Consider the following 25,203-nt stretch of genomic DNA (forward strand, 5'->3'; position numbering starts at 1 on the left):
TCCAACCTTTTCTGTTTATTTTTCTTCTTTTGTTAATTCCCCAATTTTCACTGCTTGCTGCTTCTCTGTAGTCAGGCAGGCAGTCAGCTGTTATTTATCAAGAATGTATATGTGAAACATTGATCTGAGCATTTATCAAACTAAATTATTTTCATCATGTCACTTATGCTTGAGAAAATGCATTGGTCCCAATTTTACCATATCACATTTAAATTCATTGGCCTAACTTTAAAGATTCTTCATAAAGTCCCAGGTGCCTGCCTTTCGTATTGTGTTTTTCATCTGCCTTTTGTATCCTGCAGTTCTTCTGACTTCTCATCTCTTTCAGTATGTATTCCACTCATTCTAGTCTATGATCTTTCCATTTGAAATGCTTTTTTTCTAACTATATTCCATCAAAGCCTAGTACCTAAAAATCTGTCTCTCAGGTGCAGTCTCCTGCCAGTAAATAAATACTAACATTGAATTTAACAGTTTTTTTTTTTTAATTGTGTGGAGTAGTGAATGCCTTCAGTTAATTTCCAGAGTATTTATGTGAGTTCCTTACCTCATCACCTGGATGGTAAATTTTTGGAGATAGGGCCCATACTTTTGTAATACAATACAGTATAGAACAAAATGGCTCCTCAATGAATACTCATGCAACCAAACATTATCTACTGTGTGCTAAATTCTATAGGAAGGACACAAAAGAAGGGCTTTTCTTTATCTTCAACCAGTGGGCCTACATGCAGTCTTACAATAATAACAGTATAAAATACTAGTAAGAAAGGCATATACAAGCTGCTTTGGAAGCACAGAGTAGTCCTAACTTGTTTGCTTTTTGCAACCAATTACTTTACATTTTTAAAATTTGAGCAGGAAAATAAAAGGAATATAAATTCTTTGGTTCATGAGTTGGAGTTGGTGATAGATGTTAGGAAGGAAAGGTTACATTGGCAAAGTGTGATACATTAGATGGAATTTCTGTTGGAGGTAAATCATAGGATCCTTGTTAGAAGTAGACTGCTAATTAGCCTTATTATTTTTTTAGCTTTTTTATTATTAAAAGGTGTTTTGTGTATTTGAAGGGTTTGCAGGGGGTGGAAGCATCTTGAATTTCATACTATGATGGAAATAAGTGGGAAAAAATGGAAACTGCAAGGAACTTATTAATCATACATTTTTGTACTCTTATTCATATACTATGATATAGGCATAATGTTTACTTTGTTGACAGTTACGAGGCAGAAAAGTTAATGTTTCTACTTGTCTAATTTTCTGTTTTTGTGTTTATCTGATTTAAATTTTTTTTCTTTTTTATGTTACAGTCTTGGCCCTTTAGTGAGTAAAGTGAAAGAATACCAAGTAGAGACAATTGTAGATACCCTCTGCACTAACATGCTTTCTGATAAAGAACAGCTTCGAGATATTTCAAGTATTGGCCTTAAAACAGTAATTGGAGAACTTCCTCCAGCATCCAGTGGTAAGCAAGAGCACTTTTTTCTTCTATTTCCCTTTTACAAATGGAAGAATTTCTCTTCTGCCTTTCCCCCCCCCCTTTCCCTGGCCAGGGAGGGAGAGAAGTATCTATCCTAAAAGATCTTTATAAGCATCCCTCTGAACAATTAAGAAAGTAAAGTCTGGAGTCTTATTTTTGCTTAAAAATAAATCAGTTTTTAGTTTTAAATGACTTATTTTGATTAAATTTAAGTGTCTCTCAGGAATAGCAGTTCTGAAGGATTTTTATGTTGGAGCAAGGTTTTATATTGTTGTGTGTACTGCGACTGCAGGATAGAGTTAAGCCAACCTATATAGTGAAGGAAAAAATAACCAAAATCATGAGTTATTTCTGATTAGCTTTTTCTATTGTCAGTATTAATTTTGCTTTGCATTAGAATTTATGATGTAAAACTTAACGCCATTAAGACAGCTGTGAAGTAGTTCAACTTACTAGAATCTTTAATTAAGGCTGAGCCTTTTACAGCTACTTGGTAATTTAAAAAAATTAAAACTACAATTAATGAATTTGTCAAGTTGTTAGCTTTTGGCCTCTGACAGAAATGTGTCGGTAATGTAAATTTTAGAATTGGTCTTGACTACTAAGCTGCTGGCTAAAATTGTCAGGCTAAAAGTTACTGTCTCATCTTGGAAAGATGTAGATTGGTAATAATGTACTCTTGGTATGTAGTTTTTGTTTACTTAATATTTATTCATCGTTCACTGTGCTAGCTATCATGCTAGATGGTGCATGTGTATTTTTTCAGTTTGTCTAAATGTCAGCTATATGGGATGTCTTAACAATGTAGATTGTTCATAAGGGAACTGAAATTCAGAGAGATTAGGTCAATTCACTCCAAGTTTTGATTACCTGATTAGGTGAAGATTCATATCCATTATCTTTTAATCCAAAGCTGATGTTTTTTTCCCCAATGTATCATGCCAGTGTTACTTTACCGTACTAATTCATTATTTCAAAAATGTTTTACCAACTCTGAAGTATATTTATAGGTATATTAGCTATATTGATACTTTCCTTATTTTTTTCCTTTCATTGAAACATGTTTGTTTTTAGCTGATTTCTGGTTCTAACAAAAATTTTTTTAACCAAGCAGATTTTTACTTTCATAGTTCCTTGTTCCTTTTTCCCTCTTACTTGTCAGTAACAACACTAATCTACTTTAAAATAGTAATAACCTTGGTTTATGAGTCCCGGGAATAGCATTTCTACTTTATTTGGATTGGAAAGAATCTCACTAGAAGTTAGAGCTACTTTTTTTTTTTTTAAAGAAACCATGTTAGTTGGAGCTCAGAATATATTTGGTTTTTAATTCACTGAAATTTAAACTAGGTTAATAGTAGAGAGGACTGCAGTAGAGGAAAATGTCATTGCTGCTTTCCAATCTAGAGATGTTAACACTTCAGCTACTGTCAGCTCCATAGCAGGCATTCGTGCCAGTGCTTAGATATAGTTGTCCAGTAGAGTTTACTGAATCGATACTGTTTTCCCTGTGTGGTGTACTCTTGCATTTATTACCTCTGATTCTTGTTCATGTCTAACATTTTATTGAAAAACAACCTGTTTTGAAACACATATTCTTATGTAGATCTCTTCAGTCAGTCTCAAAATCAAGTTTAGAGTTGTTGAATATTTGGTAATTATAATGAATATAAAGTGGAATTCAGCATACTTGCCTTGAAATCATCATTGGTTTCTTATTCATGTATGTAGGCTCTGCATTAGCTGCTAATGTATGTAAAAAGATTACTGGGCGTCTTACCAGTGCAATAGCAAAGCAGGAAGATGTCTCTGTTCAGCTAGAAGCCTTGGATATTATGGCTGATATGTTGAGCAGGTAAACATGAGTGTTATGTATATTACTTGTAATACAAATATTTATACATTTATTAATAACCTTCTCTGATAAATAATAAAACTTGGTCTAAATTTATTCATATTTAAATTGTCTGTTTTACAAATGTGTTTGGTTAGGAGTAAGGAGAGAAATAAGGAGTAAGGAGAGAAATAAGCTAATTATATTTGTCATGTAATATTGCATAGTGAGTAAATTTTTGTAGTTTTGAAAAATAAGATGATCTGTGATTTAAATATTTCAGCAGTTTTTATATTTTGTTTTACTGTTTTGTATTCCTGAATACAATGATGTGCTTGGATAAGGAAATGTGCCAGTAGGAGTAGCAAGTTTTCCAGTTAAAAGAATGCTGGTATACTTCAGCAACCATATTTTTAAAGCATGTGTTGGGAGGAAGGAGCTTAGCTTTATATATTTGTTGCTTTTCTGCTTTCCTCTGGAAAGATAGAAAGATTTAAGGAACTCCTAGGGGAAATAACCTTAAAAGGCCTGTCAGTTTGTCGCTGATTCTTGTAATTGTTACACGTCATCATTATTTGTCTGTTATTTGTGGCTAGTTCACGTGAACTTGGAAAAAATCAAGTGCCTTCACGTGGTACAAATTTATGGTAAAAGTGAAGAGCTATCATCTTGGCACACAACGAGCTTATACTTCTCTATAGGAGATAAGAATGCAAATGACTATAAGGCAGAGTTAGACTAAATACTAATGAATATAGTATGTTTTGGGGTATAAACTGAAAGGATCTAAGAAAGCTTGTTATGGAAAGAGTGGCATTTGAATTTAGTTTTGAAAGTGGGTAGGGCACAGGTATATGTGCTCAAGCATAAATATATCAGAATATGTAAGTAGTCTTGGGAGTTGGAAAACACTGTATTCTAGTTTTCCTGAATATAGAATGAAAAGTAGTATGAGATCATCCTGATAGATTGGCGTCATGTGGAGGAAGGTGAGGAATTTATACTTAATTTGATAAGAACTGAAAATTCAGTTAGACCTTTTGTCCTATGTGTGACTTGATCACTGGCACCGTCCTGCCATAGGACACAGATGTTTGATGCTATTGACTCAATGAATTGCACATCTGAAATGATTTGGAAGAGAGGGTTGGGTCAGCAAGATCATTGGAACTTTGTAGATATGTAGAGGAAAGACATTAGGGAGAAGGAGTAGTCAAGAGATGGTCAGAGGCCAGACATTTCAGTCATTCTTGGACAGATTGAATTTATTTGTTTTCTTTTTATTTTATCTTAAGGCAAGGAGGACTTCTTGTTAATTTCCATCCTTCAATTCTGACCTGTCTGCTCCCCCAGTTGACCAGCCCTAGACTTGCAGTGAGGAAAAGAACTATTATTGCTCTTGGCCATCTGGTTATGAGCTGTGGAAATATAGTTTTTGTAGATCTTATTGAACATCTATTGTCAGAGTTGTCCAAAAATGATTCCATGTCAACAACAAGAACCTACATACAGTGTATTGCTGCTATTAGTAGGCAAGCTGGTCATAGAATAGGTAAGAAATGTTCAAATATTATAAAGTTTTCTTTAATTTAAAAAATATTAATGAATGTTTTTAAGAACCAATGTGCTTTTCTTAGGTGAATACCTTGAGAAGATAATTCCTTTGGTGGTAAAATTTTGTAATGTAGATGACGATGAATTAAGAGAGTACTGCATTCAAGCCTTTGAATCATTTGTGAGAAGGCAAGTTTTTAAGATCTCTATTTTTCAAATAAAAATTTTTGTTAAAATAGAATAATAAGATCTAAATTAGGTGGAAGAGGGGAAATGAGTTATTTATTGACAGCTGGGATTGAGTTTTGGATTTCAAATGTGTTACAATTAGGTTTTTAATTAAACAGTAACTGACAACCAATACAATTGTTTGAAGTGAGTATCATCTTTATTTTAAGATAGTCCTTACATTTATTTTGAAATGTTTCCTTCTCATTGTTAGGGCTTTACTTTAAGAACTTGGGAAAAGTATTTATAATTGTCTTTTAGTTTAATTTAATGATGTAGTCTCTATCCTGAGAGAGTAGCAGGATTAAGTTAATTATCTAGCCAGAAATATATAAGTGAGTTTCATCTCTCTTCAGCAGTTTTTGAGATCTGTTACATCCATTTTGCTAGGGCACTGATTCTCAATTTGGAAACCCCAGTTCTAATAAAAACTACATTTATGTAAGAGAAGCCATGCTGGCTAAGTAATGAGTCTTTTTGCTTGTGCTAGAATTGACAGTAGTAGTAGTACAGTGTCCTGAGACTTCATTGTTGTTACTTGCAGTATTAGTTAATAGTTTTTTACTATTTGCCACTGATGGCTTTTGGCAAATAGCTTTATAGTCATATCAGATTGTTAAGATCAGAAATTGTGGGGATTCATTTCTGTCCTTTTAATTGAGAAACACAAATTATTCCTTTATAGCTGGTCATTTATTATTATAATGTTCTGTCCTTACAACATACAGCTAGAAGACCATGCCTAGAGGAATGTGCATGGCATTTTCACAAATAATCCTAGTTACTGAAGGGCAAGTTCATGTGGGCTTGGTCTTTTAGTCATGTTGAGAAGATAGAGCATATACAGATTTCTGTCTGTATGACCCCATACTAACCATGACATACTGTTTAATTATAAAAATCATCCTAATTTCAGAGATTTAAAAATGGAGGGGGGATTCATCTTAAAACTGATTGAATAAGAGTAATTTGAAAAGTAAATCTTTTAAAACATGGAGTCAGTGGGAGGGAAGGATGAAGGGTCATTGGTGTTGAAAAGGCTGGAGACCACTTTCCTATGTTCAAGGGAAGAAAAAAATCTGGTAATAAAGCAAAATGTGACAGATACTGACTCAGTGAGAAAAATACAGTTATTCAAGGCAGCTTTTGTTTTTTTTCTCTCAGATGTCCTAAGGAAGTATATCCTCATGTTTCTACCATTATAAATATATGTCTTAAATATCTTACCTATGATCCAAATTATAATTATGATGATGAAGATGAAGATGAAAATGCCATGGATGCAGATGGTGGTGATGATGACGACCAAGGTATTTCAAATTAAGTAGAAGAAATTTGTTAAATTTTCATGAAAGACCCAGTGTTACAGATGGAGATGATTCTTAACCCCAGATTGTACCATTTGTTTGTTTATAATAGTGAAAATAGAAAAGACCTCAATATTTGACAGCAGCAAATTGATTAAATTATGGGACATGTATTGAACTGCTATGCAAAATTTTCAAAATCATGTTCTAGAAAAATATTTGTTAAAGCAGTTAATAAGTTGAGTGGAAAGTGGGTAACAAAAAGTACTCTGCCCCAGTTTTATTTTTCTAAATATGCTGAAAAAATGTTACTAGTGTTTTTCTCTTGGCTAGCAATTATAAGTGATTTTTGTTCTTTATTCAGATTTTCTACAGTGTTTTTTGTGAGGAGGGAAATGAATGCTATTTTAAAAATTATATTGATAGATAACATTCATAGCAGTTTGGCTGGTTTTATACATAGTTGCTTTAATGAAAAATCCTAAATATTGTTTGAGGCTTCATTTAACTTTCATGAATAATCTGAACATTTCTGAGGCTCCTGAGATTGACATCATTGTGCTGTGATTTGATTGTGGTATTTACTCTGGAAAGAAATAGCACTTCAAGGACACAGGGTTGCTCATGTTCAGTTGTTTCTGCTGGTATTAAAAGAATCATAATAGAAATGTTTAAGTGGGTAAGTGACTTGGGTTTATGGCTTGGTCAATTTCCTGTTAATTTTCTTATACTTTTTAGTTTGATTCCATAAATAAATTTATGTAATGACTTTTGAAGTCTGTAATTTCATCCATCTTTAAAAAAAAAAGTACAAATAATCTTGGACTGTAGCAGATACTGCCTAATTTCTCTACACTACAACAGAACTGAAAAGAATGATAGCTCTCCAGCCCCTTTCTTCCTCTTCTCTCTTGAGTTGTCTTCCAGTGATGGACAAGATTGCCAGTGACCTCAAATGTTTGACTCTGCCTGTTACTTAGTCTCAGCAGCGTTTCTTTCTTTAACTTCCAGGATACCACGCTCTCTTGGTTTTAGCCCTGTATTTGTGATTACTCCCTCTCAGTCTCCATGCTGGTTCTTCATCACCCTGGCCACTTAGCTTTGGAGTATTTCCAGGGTCAGTCCTTGGACTTCTCTGTTATACTCTTAGATTCCTGTTGATCTCATCTTGTTTCTTGGCTTTCATCATATCAGTATGCTGAAAACCCAAACTTTATTTTTACCCCAGATCTTCCCCGTGAATTCCAGGTTCATATATGTAACTGCTTAATTGATTTACTGCTTAGATGTCTAAAATATCTTCTCCCCATCCTTCCCCCATTGCCTGCCTAACCTGTTTCTTCTTTAGACTTTTCCATCTCAGAATGGCACCTCCATTTTTCTTAGTTTCTCAGGCCAAAAACTTTGGGGTTATACCTGATCACTTTCTCTCACACGCCCCTCCTCATACAGTCTCCCATCTCAGGGCTTTCCCCTTACATCATCTCTCTCCTTTTGTAGCATTTTAATTTTCTTCCATTATACCTAATCATTTTCTGACACATTGTAGTTATTTATGATCTGCTACAATGGAAGCTTCATGAAGGCAGAGATTTTAATTTTAGTCTTTTTTATTAATTGCTTTATCCAAGTGCCTAGGACAGTGCTTGACACACATTAGACACTCAATAAATGTGTTATATTGATAAAGGGAAACGTTAGCTTATAATAGGAGTATCCTTTGAAAAAGGCATTAGCATTTTATGTTCCACATTTTTTGATTGTTGGTTTTTAGTGTGGTAAGTACTGATGTTGAATAATAAACCAAGTCCTTCACAGCTGCTTTATCAGTTACATGGATTATACCTAATAAATATCTTTGTAGCAGTGTTATTGTAACTTATAAAACCAACATAATTTCAGTGACTAGGCTATTAACCTTTTTCAGTAAAGTATATTTCTGTAAAGTATTTCTCATAGTTGGGTTGCCACTGGAAATTTTTCATTTGTTTTTAAATAGTCCATTTTGATACTACCTTGTAATTTTTCTTCATATAAGTATTGATGAATAAATCAAATGCCTTGGGTTCATGGAAAATCCAACCAAATATGCTGAAGTGCTAAAATGAAATTAAGTAATAAAGCTTTGGAGATTGGAAAATTTTATCATATAGCCTAGATTTTTCCAAGACATGTTGGTTACATTTAGCTGTCATTAAGCTAACTGGAATATAAGCCAATGAAGAGACATCATCTTTTTTCCCCCAGTGAGGAATCATTTTAGGGGTATAGTCTTATATCTAAGAATAACAGAGTTTATTGTCAGTAATTTTAGACTGTCCTGAGAACTGTTAATATGTAGGTCATCCTCCTGATTTTGTTTACCCAACTGATTCAGCCTGATAGTATCAGAAGGAAATAATTTTCAGAGATTTCACACACACACAAGTTAGCAAGTATACATAAGTGAGATGGAATTGTTGATGCTTATACTGGGAATATTGTTTTCATGTTTTACAGGAGTTTAGAGAAGCTAGTGCTCTGTTGTTATGTGGGTAGAATTTTCTTGTTATAATTGAGAAGGTTTAGTTTCTTTAAACTGTATTAAGATCATACCTTAAAAGGTTGAAAATATGCATCAACAAATTTAGTGAACAATCTGTGGTCACAAAGAAAGCTGATGTCAGGATTCTTTTTCTCCCCCTGTAAAATTAGTTTCACAGTATGACCTAGGATTGGTCATCGTTCCTTTCATTACATCATTTTTACCACAAATCTGTTTTATGGTTAATCTTATAAGCTCCCCAGTTGTTTGATTTTCCTAGTGTCAAGTGGGTCTTTTGAATTGAACTTCTATTCATATTATTTAAAAAGACTAGGACATTTATGATTTTATAAATATTTATATTGAAGTTTAATGTATGAATTAATGATTTTAAAGAATTAAGCAGCTCATTACCTATAAATATGAAAATGTTTAACAAATAGTATGATCATTTTTCTTTAGAGGTTTATTTATGTGTAAATTTATGTAAGTAAACTCTACCTCTGGTTTAAGTATTAATTCATAACTCTACCTCTGGTTTAAGTATTAATTCTTTTCAAACTTATCTATTGCTGTTTATCTTAGTGAAAAGTTGGAAAACCATCTTAGTTTATGAATATCAATTCACTTTCTATATTAAACAATAAACTTATGATTATTAGCATGTTAACGTTAAAACTTCTCTTTAGGGAGTGATGATGAATACAGTGACGATGATGACATGAGCTGGAAAGTAAGACGTGCAGCTGCTAAGTGCTTGGATGCTGTGGTTAGCACAAGGCATGAAATGCTTCCAGAATTCTACAAGACCGTCTCTCCTGCACTGATATCCAGATTTAAAGAGCGTGAAGAGAATGTAAAGGCAGATGTTTTTCATGCATACCTTTCTCTTTTGAAGCAAACTCGTCCTGTGCAAAGTTGGCTGTGTGACCCTGACGCAATGGAACAGGGAGAAACACCTTTAACAATGCTTCAGAGTCAGGTCAGTTGAAAAGTGTGGTTTTGAAAATCATGATAATAAATTTCATCTTTTAAAATGTCATTTTTATATAGAAATATGAGTTCCAGAATAGCTTTAGAGAAACAGAGTTCTGGGATATGTTTGTATAGTCATTTATGGACGTTCATATTCTATTACTTGTATAAATCTGATTATTTTCTTGATTTTTCTGGCTAAACAACATTACCTTTAAGAGTTAGTAATCTTTGTCTTTGATATTAATGGAGAAGTCTTAGGGCTGTGGAATCAGACTAGTTGTGTTTATAGCTTCCTTCGCTCCTAATTTAGCTGTGTGATCTTGGACAAGTAATTTAGACATTTCATTAAGCTTCACTTTTCTCATTTGTAATCAGGGTTTACTTAGAACTGTCTACCCAAGGTAGAGATGAGATGATCTATGTAAACATACAATGAAGTGCCTACTACAGAGTATTTATTATATATCCCAGTTCTTATTAATAAAACACTTATTTTTTCACTTCAGGACATCTTTTCTAAGATCCTAAACATTAGAGTTGTATAGCCCCCATTTATTGAATAGTTGATACATGCTGGACATTTTCCTATCTTATATGTAATCTCTACAGCAGCCTTAGGGGGTACCTGTTTGTCCATTTTTATAGATCACAAAACAGTTCTTGAGAGGGACTGAACCAGGGGAGGGTATGTACGTGTCATATCTATCTTGTTTTCAAGTAGTAAAAATTTTAAAAGTTTGTGGTGAACTTAAAGGTGAACACTGAAGATTAATTGTAGAAAAAAAAAGTGTATGGAGGACATAAGCAATTGAATAAGTATGTAGAAGGCAGGTAAAAATCACGAAATTTTGATGATGCTGTGATGAATTCACTAGATAGATATTTTCCTTTGCCTTTAGTTCTCACATCATTGTTCAATATGGTATGTTTCTGTGACCTGACATCTATAAGATTTATTAGTAAATACCCTATTTAGGTTTTGCTGACTAATAAAACATTAGAAAGTTTAGAAGCAGATGTCTGGGTCATATTCTTGCTGCTTGTAACTGCATTTGAAGTGAGGTTGATTTCATTGCAACAGCAAACAAGAAGCAAAAACAAGGACCCATTTAATAGTTTCTTTTCCGTATGTGCTACTTGGGTTCCAAAAAGCCATTTATAAATTATGGCTCCTAAAGTTTCAGTTGAAAATTTTTATTTAGATTTCTATTTAGTCTTAATACATTTCCTAATTTAAATTAATCAAGGGAGACTGTTTTTGTTGCTCAGTAGAAAGCTAATGATAGCATTTATTTTCTTACTACAATCAAGCAAATATAGTTACAAGAGAACATACACAGTAGACGCAACAAAGTTTGTATCAAACAATCTTGTTAGCAGTTAGAGGACTTGGGAATTTGACCAAAAAAAAATTTCCATTTCTCCCCATCCCCTGAATTTAAGTGTACTGAGGAAGTACCAATAGCTGAACCAGCTAATGAGCGCTTGATAATTACAGGTTCCCAACATTGTCAAAGCTCTGCACAAACAGATGAAAGAAAAAAGTGTGAAGACCCGACAGTGTTGTTTTAACATGTTAACAGAACTGGTAAATGTATTACCGGGGGCCCTAACACAACACATTCCTGTACTTGTGCCAGGTATGAAAGAAATAGTAAGTCACTTTTGGGATTTACTATATAGACTTTATCAAGACTTAGATAAGCTTAAATAATTGTTTCCTTGAAAAGGATAATTTGTGACAACTTAATTTGCATGAGGAACTGGTTTTTGTAGAACCATCCTGAATACCTAAAGTTAAAAGTATAAAATCATAACTGAACATTTTTGACTTTAATGTTTATCATAGCTTGTGGAATTTCTACTGCTTTAGACATAATAAGGTGAAGTGGAAACTTTAGCAATCTTTTAGGGATTAGTTTTAAATTTTTTCTTTCATAAAGCTGTGATGCATAAAAATTACTGGATTTTTTTTTTGGTTGGGTTTTTAGGAATCATTTTCTCACTGAATGATAAATCAAGCTCATCAAATTTGAAGATTGATGCTTTGTCCTGTCTGTATGTAATCCTCTGTAACCACTCTCCTCAAGTCTTCCATCCTCATGTTCAAGCTTTGGTTCCTCCAGTGGTGGCTTGTGTTGGAGACCCATTTTACAAGATTACATCCGAAGCACTTCTTGTTACTCAACAGCTTGTCAAAGTAATTCGTCCTTTAGATCAGCCTTCCTCGTTTGATGCAACTCCTTATATCAAAGATCTATTTACCTGTACCATTAAGAGGTTAAAAGCAGCGGACATTGATCAGGAAGTCAAGGAAAGGGCCATTTCCTGTATGGGACAAATTATTTGCAACCTGGGAGACAATTTGGGTTCTGACTTGCCTAATACACTTCAGATTTTCTTGGAGAGGCTAAAGAATGAGATTACCCGGTTAACTACAGTGAAGGCTTTGACATTGATTGCTGGGTCGCCTTTGAAGATAGATTTGAGGCCTGTCCTGGGAGAAGGGGTTCCTATTCTTGCTTCATTTCTCCGGAAAAACCAGAGAGCTTTGAAACTGGGTACACTTTCTGCTCTAGATATTCTAATTAAAAACTATAGTGACAGCTTGACAGCCGCCATGATTGATGCAGTTCTAGATGAGCTCCCGCCTCTTATCAGTGAAAGTGATATGCATGTTTCACAGATGGCTATCAGTTTTCTTACCACACTGGCAAAAGTGTATCCCTCCTCCCTTTCAAAGATAAGTGGATCCATTCTCAATGAACTTATTGGACTTGTTAGATCACCTTTATTGCAGGGGGGAGCTCTTAGCGCCATGCTAGACTTTTTCCAAGCTCTGGTTGTCACTGGAACAAATAATCTAGGATACATGGATTTGTTGCGTATGCTGACCGGTCCAGTTTATTCTCAGAGCACAGCTCTTACTCATAAGCAGTCTTATTATTCCATTGCCAAATGCGTAGCCGCTCTTACTCGAGCATGCCCTAAAGAAGGACCAGCTGTAGTAGGTCAGTTTATTCAAGATGTCAAGAACTCAAGGTCTACAGATTCTATTCGCCTCTTAGCTCTGCTTTCTCTTGGAGAAGTTGGGCATCATATTGACTTAAGTGGGCAGCTGGAACTAAAATCTGTGATATTAGAAGCCTTCTCATCTCCTAGTGAAGAAGTCAAATCAGCTGCATCCTATGCATTAGGCAGCATTAGTGTGGGCAACCTTCCTGAATATCTACCATTTGTCTTACAAGAAATAACCAGTCAACCCAAAAGGCAGTATCTTCTGCTTCATTCCTTGAAGGAAATTATTAGCTCTGCATCAGTGGTGGGCCTTAAACCGTATGTTGAAAACATCTGGGCCTTATTGCTAAAGCACTGTGAATGTGCAGAAGAAGGAACCAGAAATGTTGTTGCTGAATGTCTAGGCAAACTCACTCTAATTGATCCAGAAACTCTCCTTCCGCGGCTTAAGAGTTACTTAATATCAGGTGAGTACCTAGATTTTCTTATTTAAAAAATATATTAGGAGTTGGTTGCCCTGAAAGATGCCCAGTGTCAAAGTTAAAACATTTCTGTATCTTGTTACATGTAGAACCTATTGCCTTATGATATGGAGCCATATTCAAGTGACATTTTGTTGTTTAAAAGGATGAAGAGCATAGTTAGGTAATGATTAAATAAATTTGTTGTAGTTTCTAGTGTTCAGTATATTTTAATGTTACCCTTTTGTCTTAAAATGTGGAAAAGACAGGTGTCTCTTGAATTAATATAGCTGGCGGAGCTTGCTAGTTATTACAGTTCTAAAATTGGTGAACTAACCTAGTTCAGTTGAAAGATTCTAGAGGAGTTTTCAGGTTTACCAGTGTCAACCCTTGTAGATCAAGGAGAAGGAATTAATGGCCATTCTTAGAAATTGCTTTCGTTTGAAAAAAAAAAAAACAAACAATCTTTAATGCTACTATGGGTTTAACCAGTTCCCTTTTGTGAGGGATAGATCCTCCACTGCTGGTCTCCCAGGCCACCTCCTTCCCAGAAGAAATTAATTCCATTAGATTTCAAAAGGAATATTTCATAAGATGAGTAAACTTTGCTCCATTAGTGTCCTGAGAGCAGTAAGAAATACTGCTCTTGACCAAAAAGAATCTTAAGGAGTTAAACACACTGGTGTTATTTGAAGTGGTTTGAAAATGATAAAGATGTCCGTCAATTTTAGTTAACTTAAATACCAGTAGACTTACAATTCATTTTTAAATAGGTTCATCATATGCCCGAAGCTCAGTGGTTACAGCTGTGAAGTTTACTATTTCTGATCATCCACAACCTATTGATCCACTATTAAAGAACTGCATAGGTAAGTGGAAATGAAGATAAACATACTGAATAACTATTAAATAGTTAATTAAAAAAGACCAAATCATTTCAACAACTAAATACTACCACCAGGGAACTAAAATGCTTTTAAGGGACAGTAATTGTTTCATTAGAAAAAATAATTTTACAAATAGCTGAAATCAGTAAATATTGTAAGATATCTTTAAAGTCAACTGTGTATTTGATAATCATATTTTGGGGTTGACCCAAATAAACTAATGGATAAAGGAAAAAAATATGATCTATCTGACCAGTCTGAAGTTCTTCCCAGGTGTAAATGAATCTCACTTGAGCTGTGAAGGCCCCAGTTTCCTGTTGTTACTTGTACCCTCCAGCTCCCAAGGGGATCTTTGGCGGCTTTTATATTTAAGGTGGAAATTTAAGAGTAAAAAAGATAATTCTTCTGGTAATTAGCTCTCCCCAACTGAAGAAGAGATACCCAAGAAGGACAGGGGCTTTTTCTGTGAAGACAAAATTATAACTTCCTTGTGTTGTTTTCATCATCACTTTTCCTAGAGCTGTTAGTAGCTCAACTCTGGTGTTTCCTTGAGGACAGTAGGCTGGGGATACCGGCAGAGAGGATAGAAGGATATGGCAAAGAAGCTTTATAGTTTTGTGCCATTCTGCAGTAGGCCAGAAAGGGGGCAAAGCCCACAATCTAAAAGAACCACAGAAAGATTACCAATTCAGAGTAAGGGGGACACAGGGATAAACGAGTGCCAACACTAGGACCTAGAAATGATTGAAAGACAGACTCTTATCAGAAGAGTCTTGCTTTTGTTACCCTCCCCTATTTTTGCTTTGATATATTTATTCATTCTCATTTTTGGCATTATATGAGATAGGACAAAGGAATAGACCTATGCCAGCTCTCTAGACATCGTTCTAAATTGATAACTGTCAGCCAGTGTGCATCACTGGTATACTTAATCAGATGATTATTCTGGTTGAATTGTGATCTACTTCATTATTACTTGTGACTACATAAATATCAGAACCACCACCTAGGAAGCTTTTTAAAAATTGAAATTCCTAGACCAAGTTGTTGGGGATCCTAGTCCATGTCACCATTTGTCTATAATAATAGCAGTACTTCAGGTTCTTTACTGAAAGCAGATACATTATTCTAATTTACCATTATAGCAGTTCTAAGCAGAGAGTTGAGGAGGTTTAGTCTGGTACATTTAAATTCTTTTTGAACCTGAACTATTTCTTTTTGTAATCAGAACTTTCAGGGGTGGTCAGCTTTGAGTTTACAGTCTAGGGTGTCTGAAGTATTTTTTTCCTCCCATTTCTTCAAATTGCTGCTGTGAAATGTTCAGATATTGTGGCACTTTTTTTCCCCCTGTGTATTCTAAAAGATGGTTATGCTAGGGTTGAGATTACATGACGAATAGCTCCTTGTGACTATCATACATGTGCTAGACACTTGTATTTAATAGTATACATGCTATTTATTTTGCTCAGTGGCCCTGAAAGGTTTCTAATTCTTATTTCATAAACTGGGAAACTGAGGCTCTTGCCTGCAATAACTTGCCTGAAGTCATAGAGTTGACAAGTGAAGCAGTTTGGATCTCCATCTGTGTGACTCCAAAGATTTTTGCACTGTTTCTTTCCCCCACATGTAAGAACAACCAGGCTTATATCTGTGTTTAAAGTGGCTAGGTACTTTCTTTAGCTTTTGTTCTGTTAGGTTTCATTTTCTTCCTTTTATATTCTTAAACCTTTTACCAATTGATATTTCTTGTTAAAAATAGGCTTTTTGGATGTACATTTCTGATTATTTGATAAAAGATGGGATACTGTTAACAAGTGTATGGTTTATCAAGCAGTGGATCTGTTTCCCCCCTTGTTTATTTTTTGAACTCAGGTTTTAAAATTCCTTTTTCTTTTGTTAAATGCAGGTACTAATCTTGAACTCTAAGTTCTTGTGGTTGCAGGCTCCATCACTTCTCTTTGCCACCCCCTTTTTATCAAGTGTTTGTAAAAGTAATTGGGAGCCTTTGGGGCTCTCACTCCTTACCTTCTGCATTTAAAGGTGCTGAGAATAGGTTTATTAGTTAAATCCACTCAGATTCAAACATGATAGTCTACCTGTTGCCAAAAGAAATTAATAGATTTCACTTAATATTTCATCATATTCTGTGACCCATGTTGAAAAAATAATAATACCAGCAGTAATAATCAATTTAGAAAAAAATGTAATGCACATTTAAAGCTTACCGTTAACTGTGTTGCATCTCTTTCAATTTTTCAGGTGATTTCCTAAAAACATTGGAAGACCCAGATTTGAATGTAAGAAGAGTAGCCTTGGTCACATTCAATTCAGCAGCACATAATAAGCCATCGTTAATAAGGGATCTTCTAGATACTGTTCTTCCACATCTTTATAATGAAACAAAAGTTAGAAAGGAGCTTATAAGAGAGGTAAGTTAATTAGATTACACTGTTTACTTAAGCTTGTCGTTTACTTTTTCAAGTATGTCTACACATTCTTTTTTATTTCAACAGGTAGAAATGGGTCCATTTAAACATACAGTTGATGACGGCCTGGATATTAGAAAGGCAGCCTTTGAGTGTATGTACACACTTCTAGACAGTTGTCTGGATAGACTTGATATCTTTGAATTTCTAAATCATGTTGAAGATGGTTTGAAGGATCATTATGATATTAAGGTAAGATGTTTGTGCCTGTTTATAGAATGTTTTAGAAGATTTTACTGTAGTGACTTTCACCCTTGTAATTTACTCTCGTTACTAAGTGAGAAAGATTGGTTTGCTTGTCATGACTTTAGTGTTATAAACTATAATTTGCAAAAGTAATAGTGATGCGATGTAACATCAGTTGATAGATAGGAAAAATCCAGGAACACTTTCATTGGAGGAGGAATTCAGTCAGTATCAGGAGTTTTGTTAAAGAATAACATGGAAGAACTGTACATACACGCAAAGAATCTGTAGTAGCAACTACATAGAGATTATACGGCTTCTTAGGTTTAGAGCATGAACTGCTCATAACTGCTGCTTTGTTTTTTTGCTTATATCCATTTTGCTTATGTCTGTTTAAAATGTGAACTATAAGGGTGATTTGAGAAATCTACTCGGCGCCTTTGGTCAAGCAGTGGAGTTGGGCAGTAATTTAGCTGTACTGTGAGAACTCCAGCTTTCATGTTTCCATAATGTAATATGGAATGACCTGACCCTCTCAGAATTCAATGAAAAGAGCCCTGAAGTCATAGGATCCTTTTATTTCTACAGTTTATGGCGTAAAAGACTATGGGTTACTGGACTTTATATTATACAGATTTAGCTGAATAACCAGGCTTTTGGGGGTTTTTTTAGGAAAATTTGCTAAGACAGTAGAAACTTCTTGTAAAGCTTTTCTTCTAGTTTAGTGATTTTGCATCTGGTACACATGAGCTTTTTAAAAAAACTAAGTCTATGGCCCTATCCTGATGAGTGAAGTAAAAACAGCTGAGGAATAGATACAAAGACACCCCCCCCAGCTCTAATGTGCGGTCAAGATTGAGAACCACTTTCCTAGTTCTGTACTCTAGGACCACATGATAAGTAAGGTAACTCTAGTACCTGTAGCTAAAATTCCTTAGATAAGATCTGAGACAACTCTGTGATTCCAAATGGCAGATTACATTAAAATGAAACTTTATGGTACATGTAGTCATTTTCCTTTTAAAAGCTTTGTGAGATTTTGGGATTGTCATTAGAAAATAATGCAAAATCTAAATTTTGTCTTTTTTAAATTTCTGATAGATGCTAACATTTTTAATGTTAGTGAGGCTCTCTACCCTTTGTCCAAGTGCCGTCCTACAGAGGTTGGACCGACTTGTTGAGCCATTACGTGCCACATGTACAACTAAGGTAATTTTAATGTCTTTGACATGTCAGTTTAGGCTAGACTCAGTGTGTTCAGGATCCCTAGTTGATTCTGTACCGTGGTTTTCCAGACTTAACTGTGCTAGCACCATATATAAGCAATTAGTTTCAAAAGTTAACCTGTTGAATATGGATGTTTTAGAAAGCTTAGCACTGTTCAGTGCTAGCTATTCTTAAGTTTTTGTTATAACAATGTGACACATACTTTTAAGTACTGATAAGGGTTAAAGTGTGATAGGACCACAAAAGAAATGTTTAGTTCTGGTGGAGGTGGGAGTCATAGAATGCTGCATATGTGCATGATGACATTTAAAATGGACCTTGAAGTATTTGGGATTAGCAGATACACATTACTATATATAAAATAGATAATGTGTGTATGTATAGCACAGGACACTATATTCAGTATCTTATAATAAGTAATGAAAAAGAATATGAAAATGTATTGTGAATCACTTAGCTGTAGTAAATCAAGTATATGTCAGTAAAAAAATATATAAAGGACCTTGAAAAGTCAGAATTATTTTTAAGGTTCAGAAAGTGAACTTCATACAAAAATAGTTATATGAATTAAGGCACAGAGATGTCAGCACATTGAAATGTTTAAAGAATAATGAACAAACAAGGTAGCTAGTTTCTTGATGGAGGACAAAGTAGGACTTGCTAAGCACATCCCACTCTTGGTTTTTATAATGGGCCTTGTGTAAAATATTCTCTTAAGGAGACAGCTACTGCTAGAAGGAAGTTTAAAGACAACTAAGCTTAAGAGTATGAAAACGAATATATGTATTTATATACATGACTGGGACATGGTGCTGACACCAGAAATAGACATATTGTAACTGACAGTACTTCAATTTTAAAAAAAGGTAAACTATCCTTGAAGAATAATGTGTCTTTTAGATCTGTGAGTGTACTTAAATTTTGTTGGTATAAGAGCTATCTTTTAGGGCATGTAATATAAATTTACTAAATGTTACAGGTAAAAGCAAACTCAGTAAAGCAGGAGTTTGAAAAGCAAGATGAACTAAAGCGATCTGCCATGAGAGCAGTAGCAGCACTGCTTACCATTCCAGAAGCAGAGAAGAGTCCACTAATGAGTGAATTCCAGTCACAGATCAGTTCTAACCCTGAGCTGGCAGCCATCTTCGAAAGTATCCAAAAAGATTCATCATCCACTAACTTGGAATCAATGGACACTAGTTAGATGTTTGTTCAACGTGGGGACCATTACATTGACCATACAATGCACTGAATTGACAGGTGAATCATAACACATGGAAAGAGAAGTGTCTAAAAGCTTCAAAATGTTCCACTTTTTTTTTTCATTCATGGAGACAGTTTGGCTTTCTTCCATTGTTGTTTTGTAGCATTTATTTCAGAAATATGTATTTCCATAATCCAGAGGTTGTAAGACCACTAATGTTTTAGTGGTTAAGGCAGCATTTAAAATGGAAACTAAAAGCTAGGATTTATGGAGTATGGCAATAGGGTCCAGTATCTATTTACCCTGTAATGTGTAGGATTAAAATGTTAAAATTTTGTGACCATGAATTTCTTTCTTTTATAAATTTTCTCTTATTTAAAAATCAAAAATTCTGCAAGACAAAAACCATGTTTCTTCTTCTTGTATAACTTTGTTTCAGCAACATAAATTGATTTTTAGCTGGCAGACAAGAATATCCGTGTAAGATTTGTTACATTTCAGAGGGTTTGACGGTTTAAAAGAAAATAAGGTATCATTTTTTTTTAGGTATGGGGATTAACAATATCCCTGTTGCGCACACTAATTTTGCAGAGCAAGTTTACAAATATGTATCGTCTGTAAAGCAGCATGTGCAGATTATTCATAATACAAAAGGTAAAATAAGTATTATTGTATTAGTGCAATTTTCAGATATTTATTTTTGCACAGAAAACACGTATCTGGAGAGAGAGGGGAGTAAATTTTTGAAACTTTGGTTTTCTTAATGCCAGTGTGAATTTGCAGGTGTTTTCAGCAAATCAAGTCACAATAACAATTTGCCACTTTTTCTATTACAAATTTTCTTATTATACATTTAAAATTTGAATAAGTACTCAGTTTTTCTCGGTTACATTTGTGTGAGTGTGTTTCCACTTAAAAATTCTTCAAGCCAGGTTTTTCTCATTTCCTTTGGCCCTCTACATTCCTTATTGAAGAGTTAAATAACTGTCTGCTTTTGAATTTTAGTTTTAGCAAAATTCTGAAGCTGGCTGTCACAGGTTTATTAGCTAATAGTATTTTCTTTTTAGCTGAGTTAGATTCCCCCCTCTTGTAGAGCTAATTTACATATTGTATTTGGTAAGTGTTGACTATTTCCTGATTAAGGGGTATGTGCTGAGGGGGGAACAAAGCTTTGCAGTACCTTATATTATAGTTAAAATTTTATTTAACATTCTTCAGTGAGCTCATGTCACACTGTAGCCTCTTCAAATTTGTGGTGCTCCTGTAACAGTAAGAACTAACTTCTGAAATAAAAGACATCTCCTTATGCTGTGCAAACATAGTTTACATGTATTGAAGGAGGCAGTTGTAAAATTGAGTGACCAATTTTAAGCATTCAGATATTTGAAAACTGCACCCTTTATTTTTGAAACTGTGAATTAGAAATATTTTTCCTGCTGTATTAACTTCCTGCTTTAACATCCAAATATGCAGTGGTTTTAACTGATAACATACTGTGGTTATTAGATTAATAGCTTGACTTCAAAAGTCCAGAGGATAATGCATAAGACATCAGTACCAGTAAGGATTTTGACTTACCATTCCAGAAGCAGAGAAGAGTCCACTAATGAGTCATTGACATGGACCATACCTGAAGTTGGTGTCATTTCAAAATGTGGCAGGGGATAATCTTATACCATAACTCGCATAAAACTGTAATAGAAATTTATTTTGAGATGTTAGTATATTCTGTACTATATGCATTTCCGTGGTATAGATGTTGTGGATATATTTAAGTATTTGGTTACATGGTTTCACAATAAATTACAATACTGCAGGCTCTAGGACCAAATAGGAGACTGACATGCATATGTTGTGTGAATGTCTTTGGATTTAGTTAACTGTCTGAAGTTAAATCCACACACTTTTCTTGTACTGGATTTCTCTTTTTAATTTCTACAGTGCATGTGGTTTTGAGTCTTGCAAAATGGCTAATTTTTCTAATGTAGCTGAAATTCTATCTTTTAACAAAAGAAATAAGATTATGCTCTTTTTGAGTAGTAGATATGGTTTTAGTGTTTATATATAATATAGATTATATGCATATATTCACATATATAATAAAACTAGTAAGAAGAATACTAGATTTTAAAAGACAATACTCAGATTTTAAATGCTGAGTTGTACTGATTAACTTCATACTTCTAGTGGTGATGTTATGATACTGGACTGGAAATTGCAAAGTGTGGGGTTCAGTTATAATCTGCCACTCACACTGCTTACTGGTCTTTCAAATACTATTCGGAAGTTCTGTTTAACAATTCTGCATACGTAAGTTCCTTAGGAGATCTGTAAGTTAATAGTAAGAGAACAGCTGTTTGCTGATTTTTGGGGGAGGACATTTAAACCGTTTAGGTCTACTCGATTTCTTTTTAAAGAAAGCTCAATGTGGGGTTGTGTTTTGAGGTTATTTTATGAAACTAAGGCAGAAGGAAATTTGGTATGGCAAGGCCGAACTTGAGAAGTTATAAAAATCAGTAGCACTGAATGATAATTTTTTTAAATGGTGGTCATGTATTCATTAATAATATCTAAAGCTGCTTAACCACTGGGAACTAGACTTCTTAAAAAGTTAGAGTATGGTGACTTCAACAAATGTTTGAATATGTACATAATTTTTTTGTAAGCAGAAGTAACCAAATTGGTCATTTTTTTACACTTTTTGTTAGGTAAAATGGTAAAGAAATAACATGGGGCATATCTAATTTAACCAGTTTTAAAGGGTGTTCTGATATCTTTATATCTAGCTCAGTCTCAGATATGATTATACAGGCATGACTGAAGTTCAAAATAATGAAATGTACAAAATACTTGAAAGTCATTGAAAAAGTCAGTTAACGGGTTAATAAGCTTTGTAAGGTGTGTTTAGTCACATGACAAATTTTTAAGTTGAAGCAACATTTTCTGCCCAAACTAAATTTTACCAAAAATTTCAGTTGTTAAAATTAACTGCCAACCTCTACATATTAATGCTTATTAGTAAATGGTTTGATATTAAAAAATTTAAAAATTTCAGCAAATTTGGATTCTAGCTCTATCTAAATTGAATCCTAGTTTTCAGACCACTGCCACCCCAGATTCAAATCTGTTTTTGAAATCTTATTTAATCTTCTGTGGAATGGAAAATGGACATTAACAGCAACAGTTCATTTTGTTGTATGAGAAAATATTCTCGTAACTCACTTTTCCAGTTAATTAGGTAAAACTTCTCTGACACTTCTGGTTGCACGATGGAACACACTGAAAGTAGCTGGTGGCAAGCTGCCCAAAAGCTCCCCAGGTAAGGCTGTTTTCTTAAACATGATGCACAATGAAATTAGATTTTTTTCCCTTTACAGCAAAGTTGCTTATTTTCCTATTAATACTAGAAAAATAAGACTTAGTGAACATCTGTACTACAAAATTTAGGGGAAGAGTTACCAGCAACGTGGTTTGGCTCTTTGTAACTTAGAAAGTTAGCTCTCATTTCAAAATGGAATTTGTTTTTCATAGGATGTCATAAAAACCAACTTCACTTAAAACTACTAAGGGGTGAGTATTGCAGGTAATTTTACTTTATTAGATCCTATAATGTCAGTGTGTCAATGATTTTTAGTAGAGGGAGTCTTAATACACTGAACTCTTAATTCTTATCTTAAATGATTATCAGTGATTATTTTGGCAAACTGAATTGTTCACTTAGGTGGGAAAGAGCTCTGCAAATTGAAATTCTTTCTATATTAGGATGTATTGAAATTAGTGTAACCGTTAGTTACTGATAATTATTATTAGTTACTGATAATAATCAGTAACTAATAGTTGATACACACTGAGTGATTTTATTGTACAATGCTCTCACACAAGAAAAATCTGAAGAATTGTGTTTCAGAACTGATTAATGTATACCATGATAACCTCATGATTTAGTAGCCTGTAATCTATTACTCTGAAAAGCTGTTTTACTTGTTTTCATAGACATTTCACTTGTAATATAAACTCAACTGCTTACTTAGGTAAGGGCAGCTAAATGTGTGTGATCCTAATGTAGTATTTTCAAAAGACACCAAATGTGTACTTTGCTTGGAATTGTTACCATCCATGAACTAAATTAGGCTTTCCTAAAAGGTCTGGAAATAAACTCCTAGTTTCTTATTCTAGAAATAAAACCCACGCTTTCCTCTAGAATTTAGACTTTGGTAGAAAAACGCATGTTCCTTTTAGATTAGGATTTCTCAGGCTTAGCACTATGACATTTTGGACTGAATAATTCTGTGTTGTGGGGGATTGCCCTGTGCATTCTAAGATTATAGCATCCCTGACCTCTGCACACTTGGATACCAGTGGTAGCACCACCACTTCCGACAACCAAAAATTGTATCCAGATATTGCCATGTGTCCCCAGTAGGGTAGGGGGATGGGGAAGAGTACAAAATTACCCCAATTAAGAACCACTATTTTAGAGAGATTTTCTTGTTTCTTGTTAGCTGCTATAACCAAGATACATATAGAAGATTTCAGACATTCTTAAGTGTCAGTTCTTCATCCTGCTAATAACTAAATTTAAGTACTGCTTCTCATCCACCAGTTAACTGAACTATCATGTTAATTTTAGTGAAAATAGGTTTTTGTATACTACTACCTCTTTTGGTTTAAATGGATGGTCTTTATTAAATCCCTTAACATACTGTTTTTCTCTGACTACAGAATGCTGTCTCATACTTAAAGAAATCTGTATAAAGGGGGCTACTATACAGGGGAGTATGAGCAGTGTGCTTTGCAGTTGATGTGTCACATTAAAAAGCAATTGGTACATTTTACTTGAAATCTTACAAAAAGTGGATTTTTAAAATTACTCATTTACATTCTCTTCAAGAAAAGAGTTTGTTCATTGACTTAACTTCCCTCAACTAAGGACTTGTTTCCCAGTACAGGTAATTTCTTGTTTAGCTGTAATATTTAAAGACATGACAAATAGTGACATTTTATATACTTTCAAAACTAGATATTTGAGCTTTGAGATTAACTATTAAAGTTGAGCTGACTAGCAGATTTTTGCTATTTTTCTAGGATTAATGGATATTTAGAGACAATAATATGCTTTTTATGAATCTTGATACCCACATGTGAGATTTTAAAGACTAATGGTGGTAGGCAAAGTGGCAGAAAAACTATCACAAATTGTCTACTCTTGAAAACAAGACCATTGAGTTGTCTTTGAAGCTTCTGAACCATTTTTGAAGTATTAATGAGGCTGATTGGTCAGCAGTTTTAGTAAGTCCAGAATGCTTAGTTTGTAAACCTTGAAAATCACTCATAGTCTTTAAAATCTACTTCTAAAAAATTAAGAAATTGGCTCCAGCATCAGTCACCCTCTGAAGTACAGTCAGGCATTATCAAATGACCATGTGTGGCTGCCCCGCTGCAAGGCCCCACTGGTCTGTCCTGCCCTAGCTCTGCTCACAGTGCTCTACATAGCAAGGTTGATGTCACATGTGTTAGCATGCCTCCATTCTTGTACTGGATCATCAAAGGCCAAAGCTAATTACCTTTTCCCTCCCTTCCCTTGATACCTCCTGCTGACATTGGGGACAGTATCTATGGGGAAAACACGCTATGTAATTGCTATTAAATAGTGTTTCAATAGGGAAAATACTGTGTGGGCTCTATGATTTGTGGCACAGAGGTTCCTGGTCTAGGGGTCAGGACAGGCCTAAGCCAAGGAAGTATACTGCATGCAGTGGGAACAAAATTAGCAAATCACAGAAACGAGATGTCATGGTATATTCAGAAGGTGAGTATATGCCTACAGTT

At 34.3% G+C, this 25,203-nt stretch overlaps 1 protein-coding gene across 1 annotated transcript in view; it reads left to right on the forward strand.

Annotated features, from left to right (window-relative positions):
- Window positions 1-19,721, forward strand: part of CAND1 (cullin associated and neddylation dissociated 1) — a 41,960-nt gene extending 22,239 nt beyond the window's left edge. The window contains exons 3-15 of the mRNA XM_006205832.3: window positions 1,311-1,465; window positions 3,212-3,335; window positions 4,610-4,866; window positions 4,952-5,057; window positions 6,261-6,406; window positions 9,617-9,909; window positions 11,404-11,545; window positions 11,897-13,390; window positions 14,158-14,253; window positions 16,531-16,700; window positions 16,785-16,949; window positions 18,045-18,152; window positions 19,150-19,721. Of these exons, the coding sequence (XP_006205894.2) occupies window positions 1,311-1,465; window positions 3,212-3,335; window positions 4,610-4,866; window positions 4,952-5,057; window positions 6,261-6,406; window positions 9,617-9,909; window positions 11,404-11,545; window positions 11,897-13,390; window positions 14,158-14,253; window positions 16,531-16,700; window positions 16,785-16,949; window positions 18,045-18,152; window positions 19,150-19,374 (3,481 nt within the window). The 3' untranslated portion in view covers window positions 19,375-19,721. The remainder of the gene's footprint in view (window positions 1-1,310; window positions 1,466-3,211; window positions 3,336-4,609; window positions 4,867-4,951; window positions 5,058-6,260; window positions 6,407-9,616; window positions 9,910-11,403; window positions 11,546-11,896; window positions 13,391-14,157; window positions 14,254-16,530; window positions 16,701-16,784; window positions 16,950-18,044; window positions 18,153-19,149) is intronic.
- Window positions 19,722-25,203: the final 5,482 nt, after the last annotated feature.

This window comes from Vicugna pacos, chromosome 12, assembly GCF_048564905.1.
Source record: "Vicugna pacos chromosome 12, VicPac4, whole genome shotgun sequence".
NCBI lineage: Eukaryota > Metazoa > Chordata > Mammalia > Artiodactyla > Camelidae > Vicugna > Vicugna pacos.